Source organism: Microtus pennsylvanicus, chromosome 10, assembly GCF_037038515.1.
Source record: "Microtus pennsylvanicus isolate mMicPen1 chromosome 10, mMicPen1.hap1, whole genome shotgun sequence".
NCBI classification, from domain to species: Eukaryota; Metazoa; Chordata; class Mammalia; order Rodentia; family Cricetidae; genus Microtus; species Microtus pennsylvanicus.
The window spans coordinates 110,250,302-110,267,669 of NC_134588.1; the positions used below are offsets into that span (position 1 = coordinate 110,250,302).

Here is a 17,368-nt window from a genome sequence, read left to right on the forward strand (position 1 = left end):
CAGATTCCCTGAGGTTTGATGCAGGTTGTATTCTCCCCTCTTCACAGATGGCTCCTCAGCCTGCCTTGACAGCTGCAGAGACACCCTCACTTGTTTCAAAACAAAGCAAAACAAAACATAAAAATGCCTGAAGGTATATGGGAAAGACAAAACATAAATGTATAGATAAGAAATAAAGCTGGATGGGGTGGTTTAAGCCTGTGATCACAGTCTTCAGGAGGCAGAGGGAAGAGTGTCAGGAGTTCAGGTCAGTCTCAGATACATAGCAAGTTTGAAGCAGCCTGGGCTGCAAGAGACTGTTTCAACAAAACAAACAAACTAAAACTAAAACAAAACAAAACAAAAAGTCAGGTGCCTTTAATCCTTGCGCTGGGGAAGCAGGGAGTTCTCTGTGAGTTCAAGGCCAGGCTGACCTACACAGTAAGTCCCAGGATAGCCAGGATTCTGTAGAGAGCCTCTGTGTCTCAGAAAAGTAGCACATAGCCGTGTAGCACGCTAAGTGTGTCCAGTGTGTCCAGCACTTGATCTATAGTAGCCCATTGTCTTGGTCAGTGTTCTACTGAGACACCAAGACCACGGCAACTCTTATAAAAGAAGCATTTAATTGGGGCTGGCTTACAGTTTCCGAGGTTCAGTCCATTATCATCATGGTGGGAAGCATGGTGGCACACAGGCAAACATCTGGATCTGCAGGCAGCAGGAAGAGCAAGCTGCTGGGCCTGGCTTGGGCTTTTGAAACCACGGATTCCATCCGCAGTGACATACTTCCTCCAACAAACCCACACCTCCTCCAATAAGCCAATACTGATGACCAAGCATTCAAATAGATGAGCCCATGGGGGCCATTCTTACTCAAACCACACACCCACTTAATTGTCATAGATTTTACAGATTGGAAAACTCATCTATTGAACCATTTTCTCCAAACCACAAAACTCTGAGGTGGAAGATGAACCCAGGAAGTCAGGTTTGGGCCTCTTAGCCATGGCAGTATCCTGCCCTCCAAAGCAGCGAGGAGTGGGGACTCAAGCTAGACAGCCTGAAGACAGAGGCAAATCTGAGCAGTTTTATTATTTTAAAAATATTCAGTATTAATTTCCATATCATATTTAACTGTATTCTAATTTACTAAACCCTTAAACTAGATTCCCCTACAAAGACAAGGGTTGGACATTACGCACAAACTCCTCCTGCAGAAGGAACGGGCAAACACCTGATGCTCTGGGCAGGCTGTGGTTGCCTACGGCCAGTGGTCTCACTTCCGGGAGTGGCTGCAGCCTGGGCTGCCAGCTGGTGACGAGGGGAGGCTGCCATCTGCTGGTCAGAGCCTTATTTCCTTCATTCTACACCGAAGACTGCTGAGGTCGTGTTAGTGGAGGAAGTGTACTTTCAATCACAAGAGAGAGAAGTGACCAGACAAGGAGCAAACCTCTTTTCCTTGGGCTTGGAATTGCACCGTTATGGGCTACAGTGGAAAGTATGCTCACCAGGGGACACGTAGAAAGTGTGGCACAGCGGCAGACCAGGGGAAAGCAACCCTGATGGCGCTGCGTGTGAAATGCTTGCTGGTCTCCCAAGTGTGCTTCCTGACCAGTGGCCGACGATCCTTTCTATTCCATCAAATAACCGCCCTAGGTTAAGCTTTTTGTTGACTCCTACAAAAAGACAGGCAGCCGGCAGATCTCCCCAAACGGATATAATTAGTTTTGTAAGATACTCTCTTTGGAGTTGGTGAGATGACTCAGTGGTTGGTTAAGAGCAATTCAATTCCCAGAACCCACATGGCAGCTCACAGCTGTCTGTAGCTCCTGCTGCCCTCTTCTGGGTGCTGCCGGCAGCACATTCACCAGGGCAGACACGGGCATGCCTACACAAATTCCTGCCAGAGCCTAAGAAGTCCTCGGGAAGACCCAGCCCCTATCAGTAATCTCTAATTTGTGAATAACAGCTTGCAAATACCTCCATGCAGCTACCACCTCCCTTCACTGTTCCTAATTAAGTTGTCCCGGGGAAAAAGCTGTGAGGAAAGGGGATGGAACAAGACTCCTGACAAACAGAAGGAGGGTGTAGATGCAAGGGAGGGTAGGGGGCTGAAGATGAGAGGGTTTCTTGGAAACGCCATGCTACCCAATACTTGGTGTGATGATTAGAAGACACAAATAAAAGACCCCCAGGAGCCACGCTCCTTCACGGAGGGCCTGGAGAAGATGAAAGCCAGGGGAACTGTACGTGTGACGGCTCGTCTTCACTGCCAACCACACCTGGAATCAACTCAGATCCAAGCAGTTTGGGCACCCTGTGACAGGTTTTCTAGATTGGGAAGGGCCATCTCAATATGGACCACACCTTCTGATAGCAAGCCACCTAAAAGGACACGGAAGAAGTTTTCGTTTGCTTTTTGCTGCTTGATCCCACTCTGGCTGGCAAGGCCAGCTATCCTGTTGCTGAGGATTTCCTTCAGTGGTATCAGGACCTACTTTTTTGGGATTCCAACCCAGACTGAAGATCAGCAGCTCTCTTGGACACCAACTCCAGGTCTGCATGTGGAGACATCCTGTGACTTGGCTTTCGCTGGGCTGCTCAAACCCTGCCTGTAAGCCCCTCTAATAACCCTGTATCTATATGAAAACATGTTTTCATACTCCCACGGGCCAGCGGCCGTGAAACAGATTGTTGAGCTAATACAGCAAGGCTCCTAAGCTTGACTGGGTTCTTCCTGCACGCAGTTACTACCACCTTACAAATAAGGTGATCCTGTAGGTGTCTAGGTTCTTGTTCATATTCTCCCCACAATCAGAATGTGGTTGTTATCTATTTTGGGCAAGCCCATAGGAAAGGACAAATCTCGAGTCCTAAGCTACCTTCTTTCTGAGGGTCCTGGTGTCCCTATGCTGCCAGGGCCAAGAATATTTAAGGGGCAGGAGGGAACATCAATAGAACATACCTAGCTAACAACTGAATTTTTGTACTTTGAACCAAAGCACTTGGTAATTTTAGAAGTAACGACTGTGGCGGTCCACACTGAGATAGAGTTTTGCCTTCTCTCACTCTCTTGTGTGCGGTTCTACTCAGCTGTCAGCTTATTTTTGGCCATCACTTAACTTGGTTCCCATCCACATTACCATGACTTCCATACTGGAACTAAATACCTTTTTCTTTAGTTTTAACCGCTGTAGCAACAGTGTGATTTATTTTTAGTTGCACTATGAAAACAGTTCGGTGTAGATCTCTGAGAAAGGATAAGTTCAGAATTGACAAAAATGGCCATGAAGAGAGTTCTAGGCTTTGTTTTATATCAAAAGCCTGCATTCAGAATTTCACAGTGAAGAGGTCCTAAATTCTCATACAGAATGAGATCATATAAAAATAGAAGACATGGACACCTTTAAATCTTTAATCCTTTAGGCAGCAAGCATATTACTCTTCCAGGCCAAACACTGCTCAAACAGAAAAGAAAAATAATGACGTGCAAAATATTTACAAAATATGCAAAGCACACAATCAAGACATCTCACTATATACATGAATCATATTCTAATGGAACTACGGCTTTCCTACCGTGTGCTCTTGTGTTTGTAAGTAAAACTGCAACACATTCCTCTGATACAGCACCTAGGCCCATGTCTGGGACACAACAGGCTTTAAAGGAACCACAAGTTACTGGACATCTGGACAGACGCTGGTGCTGACCATCTGACTGACAGACGGTCTACTGACAGGAGACAAGACGGTGAAAGCGGTCACGGTATAATATTAACACACAAGACAAGTGCTAAAAAGAATGCTCTAGACAGTCTGAGATACACAACCGTCTTCCATGGCTTTTAAAGTAAAAATACGTATAAATCCTTTAATATTACTTTTGAATCAGTTGCATTTTATATGGGACATAAACTATTAAGGTGATCCAGTAAGAGAAAAAAGGGCCTCTCCTGCAAGCCACTTTTAATTGTGTCAGAATGGAAGGTCCTTCTGAAGGAAACCTTGAAAATTAAAACTGGCCAATGAATTTAAATCTAGGGCTCTTTAAGGTGGGGGAGCCTTTACACAAAGGGACTATGTTTCCAACACTCAGGAACACATGACCTCTTTGATGTGGACAGTCTGTTGCAGACACTAGCAATCTATCCCTCTGCAACAAGCCATGCTTCCAATAAGAAATCATTGTATCAAAACTATCAGTAACACACTGTTGAAATGCTAACACTGCAAAATATTCTTTGTAGGGGCTAAGGATTTCATGTTGGAACAAAAAGACTTTCAGTCTGTTTCTTCATAAAAATGGGTCTTGGTACTTTAGTTAACGGCACAATTATTGCAATACCACAGACTCTCAACTTCATCTTGTGAAGGGTGCCGAAGATTTAACCATAAATCAAACCACAAGCACAGGTTGGCTGCAAGGATTGCACCAATGTATCCAAATGTACAATAGAGATTTACCAAGAAAAAAAAACCACCCTTCGTATTAAAGGAAGACACTGCTAATGAGTATGAGGGCGACGTGAAGCTCAGAAGATAAACTGTAAAGAATGGCTTCCATAACCACCATCTCTACATAACCGACAAAATACGTTCTCTTCTAAATTCCAAACACAGGTGATACTAGCGAAAAGCAAATAGCATTTAGAAACTTTTTTTTTAAATTAACCGTTTTGAAGAACTTAAAAAATTATCTCTCACCAAATTTTAAGTCCTTTTTCTGCAAGTAAATGATTCCAAACCTCTATTATTGATAGACAACAGGGTCAATGACCTTTAAACAAGGACTTTATGCTAGGACCCCAAACTCTGTTAAAGGATTAGCAGGTTCAATACATTCTTTGTGGTTTCATATAATTGCTTTGCAATTGATTTAATTGCTTTCTTTTAAAGGAATATATTGGAATTCCTTTAGAAAAAAAGCAACATATCTTGAAAAAAGGGATATGAAGCTATAATTTCTTAAATATGAACATATCAAAATCTGAAATGCAGGCTATTTATTCTTGCACTCCTAACATAGGAAAGTGTTTTTTTTTAAAAATTTAAATTAAAGAAAAAAGCAAAAAGCTAAAAATCCTTAAGGAATTTAAGGAGTTTTTAACAATTCTTAAGTCAATATTTTTGTACTAATAGCTTTGAGTATGAAGAGGCAGGAAAATAAGAAACCTCAACAAAATAAATACAGTAAAAATAAACATCCCCCCCCCCTATAGAATCCTTTTCCTCCCATGAGATCCCACTGGTGAACACTTGGAGGCCTACGCGAGGCTCCCCGTGGTGTCACGCCCACTTCCGCTCGCTCGCTTGCTCGCTCGCTCGTCCACTTTATGGCCACAGGACTCGTTAGCAGCCTCGGTACCTAGGAAGGATGCTTTCCTCCTGCAGCAGTCCAATGACGGGCGAGAAATAACTGCCACGTTGTCCAGTTTTCTCTAGTGCAGTGAGGACTGTGATTCTGTCTGTATTCCAATGAGTGAAGGTGGCTGCTGGCCACCAACTGTGGTCAGCACCGGTCTTGGGTTCAGGCGGGGCGGCATAGAGTTAGCAGGGCGAATGAGGGGTGGCGGAGGCTGGTTGAGAGCTGGCCGGGGTTGGATGAACCGAGCCTGCTGCTGGAGTGGAGGAGGTTGCCGGTGAAGAGCAGGGGCGGCAGGCAGGGTTGGACGAAGAAGGGGTGGAGGCTGGTTCAGAGTGGCAATGGGGACTGTGGGTGTTGGAGTGGGTGATGGGGCAGGAGGTGATGGACCCAGAGTCCGAGGAGCCTGTGGGGTCTGTGCCTAGAGGTGAGGAAACAAAAATACATGTGTGAGATTTAAGTCCTAACAAACTTGATACACTATAGTTTGGGCTGTCACAGGAAAAAAAAAACAAACCAAAACAAATAAAACCAAAACAAAAACAACACCGGTGTTTATTGGAAGCACAAGCTTCTTTTATTTTTAACAAAACAAAAAATAAACCCTTCCTTCCCCAACAAAAAACAAAACAAAACAAAAAAAAACCAACAAAGCTACCAAACAGACATCTTTATTAGTAAGCAGTTTAAAAGCAGGAATAATACACTTTCTGCTCTGCTAGGACCAGAAGTCGGCATGTCATAGGGACTTGGCATCACCAGAGAAGTGTCACCGAGGAAGTGCTTGCTTAGCTAGTCCTCACACAGCACCCTTACAGAACGCCACAGCCACACCGAAGAGTGACTCCTCAGCTCAGGTTAGCTCAAATTCCAGACACAAACACACCTCCTCTTCTTCATCAGTGCTCTTCCCTGACGGCACTTTAGAAGCACTTTCTGTCTCCTCCCCTAAAGCGGAAGCCTGGGTTCCTTGTTCCGCTTCCCACTCCTGCAATACCTCCTCTAAGTTAAACCGGCGCCTGTAGTTTACAAAGAAGTTCTTCACTTGGCCAACAGTCTTGTTGCCAATTACATCTGCAATAGCTTGAAAATCTTTACCATATTTGCGGACACCTGGAAGGCAAAGTAAATAATACACCTGTGAAGGATGAGTACGAGAGCCGTGCGCAGCACACACCATGCACACACACACACCAGCAACCAACACCCTTGCTCAGCAACTCTGCCCTCCTCAGAGTTAGGGCATGTCATCGAGCCAGCCGCTTGCCTTCGGCTCAAGAGTCAGACTTACCAGTTTTTACACACTCAGTTATTTCCTCCACTGCTCTCTTCCACTCCCAAATACAGTCCATTTATTGTAAAGCACTGAATTCTTTGTTCCAGCCTCAATTCCACATTCATTTATTTCCCTAGTAGCCAGTCACCTAGATTTGAGCAACACCGTTTGTAAACAAAACTGGACGGGCAGAAGCCACCTCTTTACCCCTCGATGGACCGAGTGGACCACGTGGCTCCCCACAGTGAAAAGCAATGCAATTTGGGGCTTAATAGTAACAACTTCACCATGATCACGTGCCTACCCCACCAGGTGACTGACAAATAGAAGTAACTAAATTATAAAATCAGAGCTATGGTGATCTGATGGGCTAAGGAAGGGGCCTTTCATCCCTTGGATCCTTGTGTGGGGGACTGCTGGTGCGCTCTTCAGGGAGACTCAGGTCTGCGCTGGCCATTCAGCCTGAGACTTAAGAAGGGCACACACTGCTTCCAGAGCATGCTATGGCTAAGGGAAGGCAGTGCTGATCTCACAGCTTCAAATGCGTGGTGGTCTGCTGAGGTCAATTCTAAAAGACATACAAGGATTCATATTGAAAAAGAGATGTATCTTGCTCAAAATACAAAAGTTTTGTTATATACTCTGATAACTGTATTGATCTCAGAAAAAAAAATGATTCATGAAAGAGATGGGAAGACAGCCAGAAGGAGGCGTAAACCAACGCCACCTCAGGCGGCCAGAGATGAGAGCGTGCGGCAAGGCTGAGCAGCTGACGCTGATGTGAGACCCAGAATACTAATCCAAGGGGAAACGATTCTGCTTTTGAATTCTACTCTTATTTAGAACTGAGAATTTGGGAACAAATATCTCCAAATAAATTCACCCGATGGGTTTGGCCAATGGGAAGTCAGTCCCATTACTTTGGAGCTTTTTGAATGAGAAGTCTGGCATTAAGACTGACTACATGGCACCGTAAACAGAAGAGGGTTTATAAGCGTGTGTGTTCTGTCCTAAAGGTAAGGTGTGCGTGACAACACAGACATCAGTTACACAGTTTAATTAACAGAGATAAATGTATACTTTCTTTAAATCCAAACCAATTTTCACGGCTCAAGCTGAAGCCTAACAGTGACCCAGTTACACTGAGGGTTTCTATGGAAACAGAAATCCCAGGCTACCCATACCCATAATAGTTACTGTTCACACGCAAGTTCCTCGCTAGTGTTCTTTAGGAAGCGGCAGCACTAGCTGACTCTGTGCCATCTAAACGCAAACTTGAGAAACAGGCGAGAACTGATTAGAAGCCAGACAGGACCTCCCTCAGCACTAATTTCCACAAGGGCCACTTAATTTACACACCCGCCCACCCCGCCCACCCCACTCCAACTCACCCCTCCCCAGGAATTCGACTACTTTTGACTGTTCCCTTCCTCCTTAATCTTCTCTTGGTTAACAAGACTGATTGGGGCACCAGCACTGTCATATTTGCAGAATTATAGACTCTAAACTGCAAAGTACTTCTGTGAGAGCGCAGTGTTTCGGAAGACTCTGGTGCCAGACTTTCCTCTGCTCACTCGGGCATGTTTGTGATGAACTCAGGCGAGGATCTCACTACCCTGCGGACCATCTGGCTTGCTGGATGACCCCAACTAGTGTTCTGAGAACAGGTGTACCCAGATACCAATCTCCTCAGCCTGCAGGGCAGGCTTTGCACTAGCTGAAGCTCCTGCGGTTGCCTTTAGACTGCGGCAGTCCTGCTTGTTCCTATGTCCTGACAAACTCCAGAGTTACTCACCACAGTGTGGAAAAACCTGGAGAAAATGCCAAACAACCAGCGGTACTGCAGGACTAAGTCTGGACAATGTGTCCGGGAAATGGGATTTTCTTTATCATAAGTCTTACTTTGCCCGTTCTTCCTCAAACTGTGGTGGCCACACACAGTGGTTTGAAGTGTGTGTGTGTGTGTGTGTGTGTGTGTGTGCCTGTGTGTGTGTGTCTATGTGTGTATTTACACATGCCTATGTGTCTGTATGTGTGTATGTGTCTGGGTGTGTGTGCCTGTGTGTATGTACGCGTGCCTATGTGTGTGTGTGTGTGCGAGCATGCCAGAGGAAGCCAGAGGACTAGCTTAAATGTTCTTCCTCAAGTAGTATCCACCTAATTTTCTGAGACAGGGTCTCCTCTCCCTGTGTCCTGGAACTCACCAAGCAGGCTTGGGTGGCAGAATCCCTGGGACTGGCGAGTCACTGCCTCCCAGCACTGGGCTCGTGAGTGCATACTACAATGCTACCATACTTGGTCTTTTTTCTTTCCTTTCTTTCTTTTTTCACCTTGGTTCTAGGGATTGAACCAAGGGCCTGTGCTTTACACTTCCCTGGCCAATGGCGGGGCTGCTAGGTCATCTTTGTACTCCCTGACCACTCAACAATCTACTTTGCTAGAAGAGGGAATCCTTTAAAAAAAATCTACACAGAGCAATGGGCTTCAGCATATTGTCTGGAAGGTGAAACCCTACGGTCTATATTGTGGTGGGCAACTGGCTGGTGTCCTTCCTGCGACTGCTTCTTCAGAAGAGTCTTCATCAGGCAGCCAGAGGACAACTGGGTGCAGTGAGTGGCCGGGAGCACCTAGATCACGGAGTTCCCCTTTGTACCCTGCGGGAGAGGCGGCCCAGGCTCTTCATGTAGTCCATGACAACAGGCCATCTATTGCTTCCTCAGCAAGGGGCTTACTTACAATGGCTAATCTATCATGGTTAAGGAATATCTGAATGGAAAGTCCCACCACCGAGGGTAAGAAGCCGGTTTTCAAAGGGCAGTGGAGCAAACATCTGGGGATCCCTCCAGAGCCAAAGTTGTAAATCCCCAGAGAGGAAAATGCTGTTCTCAGTCAGCTTTCTAAACTTCCTGTTCCTGCAAGTAATTACTTTCAATACTGGAAAGAATTTTTGTCTCGGAATTCAGAAAAATGGAACCAAGGGATTGTTACCATCACGTTTTATGAAGGCCCACATCTTCCCATCACTATTCAACGTTACCCCACATAAATACACCGCTACACAGAAACTTTCAAACAGCTCCTGTTTTTCTTTTGTTAAAGGTAATTTTCTCACCAGTAAGACTGACACAGGCATTACCAGAACAATCTCAGACCGTGGTTCCTGCGATGGGGGTCTATGTCCACGCACGCTCTAGGAGCATGCAGACCGTGGTTCCTGCGATGGGGGTCTATGTCCACGCACGCTCTAGGAGCATGCAGACCGTGGTTCCTGCAGTGGGGACTATGTCCATGCACGCTCTAGGAGCATGCAGACCGTGGTTCCTGCAGTGGGGACTATGTCCACGCACGCTCTAGGAGCATGCAGAGCATGGTTCCTGCGATGGGGGACTATGTCCACGCATGCTCTAGGAGCATGCAGACCGTGGTTCCTGCAGTGGGGACTATGTCCACGCATGCTCTAGGAGCATGCAGACCGTGGTTCCTGCAGTGGGGTCTATGTCCACGCACGCTCTAGGAGCATGCAGACTGTGGTTCCTGCGATGGGGGTCTAGGTCCACGCACGCTCTAGGAGCATGCAGACCGTGGTTCCTGCAGTGGGGACTATGTCCACGCACGCTCTAGGAGCATGCAGACCGTGGTTCCTGTGGTGGGGGACTATGTTCACGCACGCTCTAGGAGCATGCAGACAGTGATTCCTGCGATGGGGGACTATGTCCACACACACTCTAGGAGCATGCAGACCGTGGTTCCTGCGATGGGGGCCTATGTCCACGCACGCTCTAGGAGCATGCAGACTGTGGTTCCTGCGGTGCGGGTCTATGTCCACGCACACTCTAGGAGCATGCAGACCGTGGTTCCTGCAGTGGGGACTATGTCCACACACGCTCTAGGAGCATGCAGACCGTTGTTCCTGCAGTGGGGACTATGTCCACGCATGCTCTAGGAGCATGCAGACCGTGGTTCCTGTGATGGGGGACTATGTCCACGCACGCTCTAGGAGCATGCAGACCGTGGTTCCTGCAGTGGGGACTATGTCCACGCACGCTCTAGGAGCATGCAGACCGTGGTTCCTGCGATGGGGGCCTATGTCCACGCACGCTCTAGGAGCATGCAGACTGTGGTTCCTGCGGTGCGGGTCTATGTCCACGCACACTCTAGGAGCATGCAGACCGTGGTTCCTGCAGTGGGGACTATGTCCACACACGCTCTAGGAGCATGCAGACCGTTGTTCCTGCAGTGGGGACTATGTCCACGCATGCTCTAGGAGCATGCAGACCGTGGTTCCTGTGATGGGGGACTATGTCCACGCACGCTCTAGGAGCATGCAGACCGTGGTTCCTGCAGTGGGGACTATGTCCACGCACGCTCTAGGAGCATGCAGACCGTGGTTCCTGCAGTGGGGACTATGTCCACGCACGCTCTAGGAGCATGCAGACCGTGGTTCCTGCGTGGGACTATGTCCACACACTCTCTAGAGGCATTCAGACAGCGGTCCCCAATTGCAGTCATGGACTCAGAAAGCCAGAGAGCACAGCATGAACACTGCTTCTGGTATTTGGAGATAACAGAAAGCTAAGCACCCAGAGTGCTGAGGGGGTCAAAGGCAGCAGGGGGCTTCCCCCTGCTTCTCACATCAAAATTCTTTAGAAGAGAAATTTAATGTGTTTAATATAGTTGGGGAATGCAAATTTATCAAAAGTCTATTTTTGAAGTAGTATCTAATAATTTTTATTTTGAATAGATTTAGAAATAATAGTATTTTTGAAATGGTATCTAGAACCTCTGAGACTGTGGGTTTCATGCTCCAAGAGATATATTTATACAGTGAAGTCCAAATCATGTTTTTTCCTTCCACTGACTCCTGCTTCTCCCTGGGTCCTGTACTCATATCTTCCACATTGTAAATTTTATTCCATTGCAAAAACAATGGTAAATTTGGATAATTATCTGAAGGAAGCACACCAGAGGCTGGGGGACTCTAAGATGTCCACACTTACATCCTCTGTTACAGCACAGGGGTTCTTCTGTATGACAGAAAATACTAGCTTCTATGTTCACCTCCTTTGATCATTCATGGACTGGATCTGATGGAGGAAGGTCTTTGGTTAATTAATAAAGAACTGCTCTTGCCTGGACTGTTGCATAAACTGGACACAAAGAACCCACAGAAAGAGGACTGCTGAACTTGCCTAAAGGTGAGATGGTCTTTCAGGGTTCCTGATTCATGAAAGAGTCTGCAAGACATTTTGCAGGACACAGCAGATAGTGACTGAACTGCCTTTGAAATTTCCTGCTTCATGGAAATGTCTCTGGATACTATGGGCCTGTAGGCCAAAGATGGATGCCCCAACCGTACAGAGGAACTTTGGGTGACTGTCCAGGCAGTGAGATGTCTCTGTCATTTCTAGAGTTTGGAAGTTGCTTATTTCTTGTTTGCTTAGGTAATATTGTATCTTTCTGGAGTCTTTGATGGAGTTGAAGAATAGTTAGTTATAGTTATAGTTTTCCTTAGCTTTGATAAAGATAACACAGATGTAAATATTGTAACTGTAATTCTTACTTGATAACTATTTTGTTATATGTAATTTTGCTATGTTAAAGTTAAAGCCTTCCTTTTTTTGTTTAAACAGAAAAAGGGGAAATGATGGAGGGAGGTCATTGGTTAATTAATAAAGAAACTGCTTGGCCCTGATAGGTTAGAACATAGGTGGGTGGAGTAAACAGAACAGAATGCTGGGAGGAAGAGGAAGTGAGGTAAGACTCCTCAGACAGATGCCATGAAGCTCTGACCCAGGATGGACGTAGGCTAGAATCCTCCTGGTAAGTGCACCTCGTGGTGCTACACACATTAACAGAAATGGGCCAAGCAGTGTTTATATGAATACAGTTTTCGTGTAATTATTTTGGGGCATAAGCTAGCCAGGCAGCCGGGAGCTGGGTGGCAGGAACACAGCCCGCAGCTCCTTCAACATGGATCTTTATATTTTCAATCAGAGGTCAAACCAACTAACTGCCTTCTGATTTATGAACCATTCTAGTTCTGGGTTTTTAAATATGAGATAAATCTAAAAAGGCCATTTCTAGACTCACAACTTCAATTCTCTTTGAAAGATCAGCAGTGTGAACTCTGGAAGAAATGGTGACTTCAGCACATGCACAGCCCCCTGGACACACGGCTTCCAGTCCCTGTTTCAGAAGCCATGACAGGTAAGATAAAAACTAAAAACTAAAGCTGACATCTTGATAAAAGTTAGTTTTTCTTGAGCTACCATTCAGAGAGGTGAATCTTTTACGCACTAGAAAACAAATATACTTCTGAGGTGGACGAGAATAGCAAGAGCAATGCTCACACCACACTCATTCTGTGTGACACAGAAGTGTATGTTTTTCTGAGAATAGCCAATAGCCAATAATTGTCCCATCACATGAAAAAGGCCACGCACGTGGGAAAAATAGGAGAAGAGCTGTTCTTACTGGCGCACCAATGATGTCCCAGTTGGACTCCCAAAGAACGCCACTGAGATCACAGCAGAGCTAGGATGAACACGAGGAAGTTACAGAGGCAGACTCAGTCCTGCCAGAGCTGACTGATCCCTGGTTCCACTTTCCGCTAGGGGAAGAAGGAAGGGGCAAGCTTCAACTGTCAGGAACCAGTTGGTAACAGCAGAAAAGGTGGGATATAGGATTTAAACCTAGGAATGAAAATGATCTTGTTATGCTTCTCGGTTTTAAAAGAGTTAGCAAAAAAGTATATTCCGATCGAGTTCCTGATCTCAACAATGGCGCCACTCATTTCTCTAGGCCACCAGAGCAGTCCGTCATAAGCAAGGTAAAGCATTTTACAAAAGGTGTCACAGCAGTGCACATGTATCAAATATTCAGAATATAAAATGTCACACAAATTAAAACATGTTAATAACAAAACAATTTATTATTGCTTTGCAATACTGAAGCGGCTACTAAAAGATTTACCACATAAAAGTTTATCATAAGTATTAAAGAAAAAAATTACTTGCTAATTAGCATCTTACTAGCAAAGTTTACATGTTAAATATACATACCTCAACCAGTGAGCCTCAGACACAGGGCACTGCAGTACTGTTTATGAGATACACATCTAGCGATCTAAATGTGTGGGCACGGAGGACCTCTTGGGCCTTCCTAGAACTACTACTTCAGACATAGATAAATGCTGCTTTGTTTCATGTGCTAATAATAGAAACAAAAAGTCCAAACAAAAATTCCAAATAATTTTAGTCTAAACTAAATTTGAGGCATCAGCACATTGTTTTAGAAGAATCTTCAAAATCTGAAGAGCAAGCATACTTCCAGGCAAAGGGCTGTTAGAGTCATTCACTTAGCGGTGACTGTCTAAGAGTGCGTCGTAGAGCCCACGCACGCCTGACTCAGCATCAGCACGCTCTTCCACGGCTTCAACACTTTTAAGCTATCTGCACATACACAGCCCAGGCTGCATGCAGGAATCTCACCACTGCCCTTTCCTTGAATGCAGCTTTGTATAGTCCAGCCAAGCTGTTAGATTCAGTGAACTCTGCCCCTGAAAGCGATCAAATCTCAAGTGCTATGTGGAGAAAGATTACTCCCAATTTCCCTTGGCAATTCTCTTCAGAAAATCCTTTGCTTGAATAATTTCTATTATGGTACAAAATTAATACACTAGCAAATGCTGGAAAGCAGGGCTCAGTTCTTATCAGGCGGCACTTTGGGGAGGAGAACGGGCTTTGCCTGAGTGAAAGGAAGGCCTGCTCAAACTCCTGGGAGAGCTCTAAGCCACCGTTCTAAATGCCACGATGCAACCTCTAGACAAAGAGAAGGCCGAGTGTTTGGATATCACAGACTGTGTGCTCACTCGTCACTGGAGTCCATGCTCACAGCAGCTCCATAATAGAGTTCTTAGGACTCAACAGTGAGCTCACCAAACGATAGGCATACCATATTTAAATTACACAACAAATTCTGCAGAAGGTTCATCTTAAAGAGAAATAAAATCTATGCTGAACAAAAAGTAAGCAATTTGCCCTTAAGCAGCTCAAACAGAAGAAACCCAAGTGTACAGTGTTCCCCATTTGCCCGTGGGCGCACGCCACTGAGCGTTCTCACAAACAGTGCCAGACAGCGCACTCCGCTGGGTGTGCAGCCCCTTAAAGGCACACAGGGGTCTATCTCTTTGTAAGGAATGACACACCGGAAACACATAGTTTATATTTTCATGACCTCACACTTACCAAGTAGAAAACAAAGAGCAATTAGATAAATAAAAAGCTTATAGTTTATGTTCATAGCGAGTCATTAATGTGACAGTCACGCACCCTGGAGCTGAACAGTCAGGGTGTGCGGTCCCGCTTCGGAAGGAGGGAGGAGCTACGGCAGCCCCCTTGCATGACAGTCAACAATGAACAACAATCACTGCTTATCTTTAGTATACCTTGCACTGCTAGAAGCTGCTCCTCTGTGGTCCAACGGGCATTAATTTTCTGATTTGACTACAAAATTAAAAAGAAGTTTCCTAGTGAGGATGTGAAGGCAGACATTTTTCCAACTTGCTTTTCAAAAACGTTTCACCAAATCACAGACATGAGACCGACATGCTGACTCATGGGCTTCATTTTCAGAAGGGCTGAACGCGCCTCGAGTTACCTTTTATCCACACACAAAGATAATGCCAGAAAAATGCACCCATTTGGGGACTGAACAACACCGATATTGCACCATTTTCCAGTACAATGTTCCTATTCCATAGCACAGATCTGGTTTTGGTCTAGCTTTTAACGTTCATGAGACCATTTTCGAGAGGGTCCGTGACTCTAATATTTCTTGGCTTCACATTAAGTAAAAGCTGTGCTTTCTTCCAATACAATTGTACAAATCAGACTAAGAATGGAGGAAGCCAAGTCTGAAAATATTTCTCTAAATTTCCGAAGCAGAAAATGATTCATTGATAAGACCTTTTATTTTTTCAAATCCCAGGACCTCTTAATGTTTCTCTCAAAGTCACTGTTAAAAATCCTACAGCAGTCACCACCGAGCCAGACTCCAATTCACTGAGGAGTAAGTCAAGAACCTTTTGTAGTAGAGGGGGAAACCGGTACACCAGCTCACGGATGACCACAGGACACACTGCCAAGGTAAAGCAAGCTGGCACAGTACCTGGACCTACTGGGCAAGTGAGCAGGCAGCGTCCTTCGAGACGGGACATCAGCTCTCACCTCTGGGGACATCAATGAGACGAGGCCTACACTTCTAATAAACAAAGTATTCAGAAGAAAGAAACAACTTCAAAGTCAGAAACAAAATTTTGAGAGACAAAAGGAAAAAGGTCTGGAAGAGCAAGGAAGGAAAAAAACCGAAAAATAGAAATAGAGAATTTCAGGAGAGATAAAAGAGCACAGCACACAGTCCGGGCAGCAACTAGCCAGTAAGCTGCAAGGCCCCTGAGGCAGAGAAGCACAGTTTCTGAGACACACAGAGTTGACCAGTGGGGCCTGGGGTTGCAGGACTGTGTAATTCCAGCTGCTTGGGAGGCTGAGGCAGGAGGATCTCAAGTTCTAGACCAGGATGGCTACAGTGTTCAAGCACAGCCTAGACAACTTAGTGAGGCCTCTCTGTCTCCAGTGAAATAGGGCACAGACCCCAGTACCCTCCCGTCAGGGAAAAGGAATCAATAAAACCAACCTGGACACCCAAGCAGTTCACAGAAAGAGAGCAGCGTGGAGGAGGGGCAGAAGCTAAGCTGACGTGTGAGCTCCCAAGCCGTTAGGTGGAAGCCAAAGGAGCTCACTGCCAACTCCTGCAAATCGGTACCGGAACCATTTAAAATGGGTCCAGACATTTCAGAGTGGTGGTGAGAAAGAAAAGGGCCTACTGCAACTTAATCTGACCTAGAAAGCAAAAGCATTATAAACTGGCCCATTCTTCTCATAAAATAAAGCTTTTATTTACTGTATGGTGCATGTCTATGCCGTGCACACATGTGGATGTGTGGAGGTCTGAGAACAACTTTACGTGGGTTCCTGGGATCGAACTCAGGTCTCCAGGCCTGTGTAGCTCCTTTGCCAGAAGAGCGCTCTTTAGGGCTGGCTCATCCTAAGGCCATTCATGACGTGGCCACAGGCTTTCACTTGTTTTTAGCACAGCTTTTCTGACTACAGAATGGAACGCTATGACCCTTTGGTTTTGAAAATCGTATGATCATAACATGGGCTTTGTTCTTTGAAGCCTTCAATATTTTTCTCAAGCCTTTAACTCTTTGTTGATCAAATCCTTCCTTTTGAAGTCCTGCCTGCCATTCTGTTCAACTGTTGCTTCTGAGGGAGTTATCCGTCAACAGTCTTACAGGTGGTGGGAGCCGTTCTCTTGTACAGACGCCATCAGTTTTCATCTGGGCCAAGTCTAGAGTCTCCTTGGTTTGCACTGCATCTGCATTTTATCATCCACGGTAATGGACGTGCCCAGTGCTGAGGAGTTAATCGGGTAGCCAGCACCTCGCTGCTGGCGGGTGAGCTCTCCTGCACAAGCAGGGACACTTGCTTCATAGACTGCTCGGAGGATCATGGGAGACAGTGCCCAGGTCAGCAAAAACTGACCAGTGACTGTGACGTCTGCTCAAGCCCAAGGGAAAAGGGAGCAAAAATGAAACAGAAATATGGACACTATAAAAATGCCTTTTATGTAGACTTTAGGTCTGTCTGAAAGGCAGGGTCCACAGGCAGAGTCCTGAGGTCTGGGTGGGA

General features: G+C 45.7%; 2 protein-coding genes across 11 annotated transcripts in view; one reads left to right on the top strand and one right to left on the bottom strand.

Annotated features, from left to right (window-relative positions):
- Positions 1 to 17,368, top strand: part of Ints7 (integrator complex subunit 7) — a 502,168-nt gene that overhangs the window by 472,539 nt on the left and 12,261 nt on the right. The window lies entirely within an intron of this gene.
- Rcor3 (REST corepressor 3) overlaps positions 2,956 to 17,368 on the bottom strand; it is a 40,293-nt gene continuing 25,880 nt past the window's right edge. Inside the window, exons 10-12 of one of the 10 annotated variants that reach the window (XM_075989504.1) lie at positions 15,064 to 15,121; positions 6,339 to 6,454; positions 2,956 to 5,762 (exon numbers count right to left, since the gene is read on the bottom strand). In XM_075989504.1, coding sequence (XP_075845619.1) covers positions 5,418 to 5,762; positions 6,339 to 6,454; positions 15,064 to 15,121 — 519 coding nt within the window. In that variant the 3' untranslated portion in view covers positions 2,956 to 5,417. Of the gene's footprint in view, positions 5,763 to 6,227; positions 6,455 to 6,632; positions 6,766 to 13,091; positions 13,310 to 15,063; positions 15,122 to 17,368 lie in introns of those variants that run through there. The other 9 variants (XM_075989503.1, XM_075989502.1, XR_012912120.1 and 6 more) reach the window with 9 other exon arrangements.